This window comes from Chrysochloris asiatica, unplaced genomic scaffold, assembly GCF_000296735.1.
Source record: "Chrysochloris asiatica unplaced genomic scaffold, ChrAsi1.0 scaffold00042, whole genome shotgun sequence".
NCBI classification, from domain to species: domain Eukaryota; kingdom Metazoa; phylum Chordata; class Mammalia; order Afrosoricida; family Chrysochloridae; genus Chrysochloris; species Chrysochloris asiatica.
In genome coordinates this window covers 10,220,577-10,226,567 of record NW_006408560.1, presented here as the reverse complement: position 1 = coordinate 10,226,567, position 5,991 = coordinate 10,220,577, and the positions used below count along the sequence as shown (strand labels likewise).

General features: G+C 38.9%; 1 protein-coding gene across 1 annotated transcript; it reads left to right on the top strand.

Moving 5' to 3' along the window:
- The first annotated feature begins 252 nt into the window (after nucleotides 1-252).
- LOC102825848 (spindle and kinetochore-associated protein 2-like) lies at nucleotides 253-615 on the top strand. Its single transcript, XM_006861449.1, has one exon. It carries the CDS (start codon nucleotides 253-255, stop codon nucleotides 613-615), a length of 363 nt encoding a protein of 120 aa, XP_006861511.1.
- Nucleotides 616-5,991: the final 5,376 nt, after the last annotated feature.

Here is a 5,991-nt window from a genome sequence, read left to right as displayed (position 1 = left end):
TGCTGCTTCCATGAGTGTTGATGGTTGACTCAAGTAAAATGAAGTCTGACAATTTCAATCTTTTCTCCATTTACATGATGTTGTTTATTGGTCCATTGGTGAAAAAATTTTTTTTCCTTTTCACTAAGGTACAATCTATACTGTATATATACTACACATATATACCACTATATATGTGGTCTTTGATCTTCATCAATAACTATTTTAAGGGGCTTAAGCGTCACCACAGTCTAAGGAATGTCAACTGTTCACATGGAGGTGGAGGTCAATAAAATGGAACTGTTCCAGAAAGCTGATTCTGGTCTGGATTGCATTCTGTACAGGCTGGAATATAAAATCAAGAACAATCATCCTAATTCAACTGGCAAGAAAGATCCAGTTACACTCTGGAAAGAATTGTCAGCGATAAAATCTCAATATCGGACTTTGCATACATACTTTAAACCAGTTGCTGTTGAACAGAAAGAGATGAAAGGCCGCATTTGTATTACTTTGAACACGACTATGACCATGATACAACAACTGCAAAAGCTAACAGACCTGAAGCTATCACCACTGACTGAAGAAAAGAAAACTACAGAAAAGCAACTAAAATCTCATGTGCCAGACTTGTGAAGAAATGAACTTGTCATAGGGAACTCTGATAGAGAAGCAAAGAATCAATACCAAAGAAATTTAGGAAGATGTCTTAAATTTGCTGACTAGAGGTGGGGAGGCTGTGAGGTTTAGGGTGGCTGACTGGATAGTGATGCCTTTCACAAGAGGGGACTATAAAAAGAAAATCAGATGTTATATGAATAAAGTTCAGAAAAAAGATGGAAGAGGAATAAAGGGATTTACAATGCACCTTCCTACTTTGTATAGTAATTTTAGACAAGAAAATCCCTTTAAGCTGTTATGGATCTGTTTTCTTTTTGTATAATTCAGATGTATAATATAGATATCCTGGTCTATTATAAAGGCTGTTTTATGTACTATCAGTCAAAATGTGAGTGAGCATGCATTCAGAAGAAAAGGATAGATGCAATATTTATGTTATATATTATCATGTAGATGTATATATATTTTCATTTCTAAAAATGTTTAATGAAGATGTGGTTGCATTATTGGGGAGACTCTTAACACTCAGATCTCTGGTCTCCACAAATCCTAACTAATATAATGAGCTTACTTCTCTGTGACAGCCTCACTTTTGTTTCTTTTCCTAGTCCTCTGCCTGCTAATGTTAAGCAGCATGAACTGTTTACAAACGTTTCTTTAGAATATTCATGCTGTTTTCTAATACTACCTTTGTTGTCCTGCATTCTGTATTATTGTAATTGTTTTTAATATGTGATAGGTAATGGGGTCCTAATGTGGTGCTGTAGAATAAGCACTTAACTGCAAGGTTGGTGTGAACTGCAAGGTTGGTAGTTCAAATGCGACAGCCACTCCTTGGAAACCCTATACAGGGTCGCTATGAGTCGGAACTGACTGGATGTTACTTAACAACAATAACATGACAAATAATATATGATAAGTGATGAAAAATTCAAATTGTCAAGAATTGAATTCTCTCAGATCAGCAGTCAATGCCCATCACAAAGACTTCTTGAAAGTATTAAAAAGCAAAAATGTCAAAGAAGTATTTTAAGATTTCTTTGCTTTTAGCAAGCAAGATTGTATCATTTACAAATCACAGGTTGTTAATGAGTCTTCCTCCAATCCTGATGCCACATTCTGTTACCTATAATTCGGCTTCTGGAACAGCTGTCATTGATGTTGTAGTTAAGACCTATCAAGTTGGTTTCTACTCCTAGCAACCTTGCATAGAGTTTCTGAGGAGTGGCTGGTGAGTTTGAACCACTGACCTTGTGGTTTGGTTCAATCCAAACTTGCGGTCCAGTGCTTAATTCTACAGTGCCACACCAGGACTCTCAGATGGCTTGTTGTCATTGTGTGGTGGTTGAGTGACGTCAAGTCAGTTCATACCCATAGCGACCCTGTATAGAGTTCCCAAGGAGAAGCTGGTGAGCTTGAACCGCCGATCTTGTGGTTCAAACTGACTTAGCAGTCTAGCGCATTAGCCCACAGCGCCACACCAGGACTCTTGGGGGGAAAATAAGCATCCTGATAGTGATGTATTTATTCTGTACTTTAAACTAATAACCATTTTACTGGCGGAAAATATGGGTGTTAAATGAAAAGAGATCTGTATATTTCAAAAACAATTGTACCTAATGCATTTTAAATAAATCTAACTTCAGGATTTTCCTTTTTATCTAATTTGTTTTATTATGGATCGGGCAGTGTTTCGTTCTGCTGTGCATAAGGTCGCTGAGTCGGTATCGACTCGATGGCACCTAACAACAACAACAACAAGCCATCAGAGAGAGTTCTGGTGTGGTGCTGTGGGCCAATGCGCTGAAATGCAAAGTCGTTTGAACCACCATTCTCTCCTTGGAAACCCTATACAGGGTTGTTATAAGTCGGAACCGAGTCACGGCATTTAACAACAACAAAAACAGTTCTACTATATTAACCTATTAGAGATCTTATCAGTTTGTGAATATTCAAGAAAATAGAGAACTTTAGTTATTTTGACAGAAATAATAAGGAATTGGTTTTATAGGTTTCAGAGGATTGAAACTACAAATGGGGACTAGTACAGGAACATAGAACAAGTATTACCGTCTCTAGGGCTGAGAGAGAAAAGGAAAGAAAGTGGTGTTCTTGGATCTTAGAATCTTAAAGGAGGAAAGCACAGAACTGAAATCCAGATCTTTGTGGAGGAGGCACTGACGAGTGATGCTGTAGGTTCTGAGGGACCGAGATAAAACCGGTCCTGGACTTGTGAGGAAAACTGGCAACAGAAACAAACTGCTGCTTCCATATATTTTTTTTAAAGTACAGTAATGCTTACAATGCTTTAGAAAGCAAAATGTAAAGGAACAAGTCCCCTCTTCCTCTCCTCTCCTTTTGCATAACTCTAGCTCACCCTATTGACAGGTATAGGAAAAGCATTATCCGAGGGTCCAGGTCCAGTGTCACAAACCATTAAAAAGTTTGGTTTGAAGTTGAGAATCAAGAGCTTAATATTTAACAGAGGGCTTCTGGGATAGATCAGGAAGAGGGAGGATGGTGTTTCAGACAAGGATGTTAGCATGGTTCAATACTTAAAATAAAAGATGCAACTTACAGTCAAGAAATAAAGTGTAAGTTGCTCTTTGTCAGTTAGATTGAGGATAAGCATTGGGTCCCTCAGGGTGGAAAAAACAAAAAAAAAAGTCCTGAATAATGTTAATGTTCCATCATTTAAAAGCTTCGTTTTGGTCCAAAGTATCATCAACTAAGATGAAAGATCCAAGTGTATTTGAAAAAGGATATAAGTTTTTGCTTTTTTTTTTTTTAAAAAAAAAAAAACACTGAACTATGAACCACAAAGTCAGTGGTTTGAACCCATCACCATCTCTGCACTACAAAGACTGGGCTTTTTGCTCTCACAAAGATTTACAGCCTCAGAAATCCTGTTCAGGGTCACTAGGAGTCAGACCTAACTTGACAGCACTTAACAACAACCTACAATGCCAAAAAGATTAAATTTGTTAATCATGTTTTCAATTTTCTGTATCCTTACTGATTTTTCTGCATGTTTTTTCAATCAGTAACTGAAATATGACATTTTTATATATCCTAAGATCAACTATCAACACTCGCGGAAGCAGCAGTCAAGAGATCAGACGACGTATTGCATTGGGCAAATCTGCTGCACAGGAACTTTTTAAGTGTTGAGGAGCAGAGATGTCAGCTTGAGGACTAAGGTGTGCCTGACCCAAGCCATGGTATTTTCAATAACCTCATATGAATGCAAAAGCTGGACAGTGAATAAGGAAGATCATAGAAGAACTGATGCCTTTGAGTTGTGGTGTTGGAGGAGAATACTGAAAGTGCCATGGACTGCCAAAAGAACCAATAGATCTGTTTTGGAAGAAGTACAACCAGAGTGCTCCTTGGAGGCCAAGATGGCTAGGCTTCATCTCTCCTACTTTGGACACATTGTCTGGAGAGAACAGTCACTGGAGAAGGATGTAATGCTGGGTAAGGTGGAGGGTCAGAGAAAAAGAGGAAGACCCCCAACAAGATGGATCAGCCAGGTGACATCACTGATGGCGTCAAGTGTGACCGCGGTAGTGAGGTTGGCCCAAGATCGGACATTGTTTCGTTCTGCTGTGCATGGGGTCACTATGAGTCGGTTCCGACTCGATGGCACCTGACAACAACAACAACAAGATCTTTATGCGTTTGTCCAGTTATCCATTGGTACTGTAAATAATAATTATTATTGTGTTGTTGTTGCTGTTAAGTGCCATTGAGTTGGTTGTGACTCATAGTGGCCCTTAAAGGGGTTCTAAGGAGCAACTGGTGAGCTTGAACCACCGACCTTGTGGTTCAAATTGACCTTGCAGTCCTGCGCGTTAACCCACAGCGCCACACCAGGACTCCATTTATTATTATATATGGTCAATATTCTTTTATATTTATTATACTGATATAGTTAACTTATGTTTGTTGTAAATTAGTCTTTCATCTATATCTGAACCAATATCTGGAGTCGTTTTCCTCTGCTTGAAGAATTCCTTATTATTTCCATCTACATAATCTTTTGCCAGTGAATACTCTCCATTTGGGGTGTGTGTGTAGAGGGACAGTGTTATAAGAATGTCTTTATTTTTAATGGTATTTACAGTGTATATAAGTAGTATATCAACTGAATTCATGAATCCAGTTTTTCATCCTTCCTTATAACCATACTTTTTGTCATGTGACTTCACAGCTTTTCCTATCAAAAAATAGAATATGTTTCCAAAATCCTTGGTAGTCTGTGGATCTTTATGATACGCTTTGACCAATAGGATATTAGTAAATGTGATACAAGCAGAAGCATGAAAAAGTGCTTGCACTCTTTCCGTTGCCATTACCATTTCTAGAACAATCTTGAGCTAATATTCTACAGATTAAGAGACTCATTAACTACCTAAAAGGGATTCTAGAACTTGCCCAGTGAAATAGGCTTCCTACGGAGTCTTTGTAGTGTATAGGGCCCTAGGTGGAATCCAGAGGCCCATCCAGAACCTTCAGAGATGGGACAGTCCCACTTGAAAGGACAAGCAGACCAGCCTGGAGTAGCTAGAGGAACAGAAGATATTTCTTGAAAGAAAGGCCAGCAGGAAAAATCCAAAACAAAAACAGCAGTCTGATTGGTTACTACAAGAACAAGCAAATACTTTACCAGAGAGCCATCAAGGCAAGCAATCAAGTCCTTCAGGACAAATACCCTTCCAAGACTGAAATTCAAAGGGAACCCATGAGCAGGCATTTAAACTTGCTGGCAACCATGCTGGTCTACCAATAAGTGGAAGAAAGGAAAACACAGCAATGAAGATATGGGCTGAGTTCGACCACATTCCATAGACTCCCATTGACCTGGAGATGAGAGAGAGAAGAGCAAGGGCTGGTTGGTCCAAAGTGTGGTGAGACCTGGGGACTCCTGAGCCCATGGACAAGGACATAGCCACAGAGGACTAGAGAAGAGAGTGAAGTGTCCAGCTGATATTATGTAACGGGAGTTGCACAAGAATGCCCAAGCTTGTAGATAGTACCTATTCGACATAGCTTTGATGGCTTGATGATCAGAACTCAAGTAGAAGAAGATTAAAAAAAATGGTTTTTGATAAAGGAAACAAGTGTAAATTGCTACAATTTGATGAACTTGACATATAGTAGTATGTAGAATGTAGTAGCTCAAAGTACCAACTAAGAGGGAAGGAGTTTTCATATCAAGTATCAATTCTATCCCGTCTGTATATAGGGCTGATAGGGATGAGTAACTTAGACATTGGCTATCTTAAATGGGGGGACTATAAAGGCATAAAATGGCTGGCTTACAAGGTTTCAAGAGGGAGTTTAGTTTCATAGTGGCGGGGGGGATAGAATCCCCACTGAATTCACCTT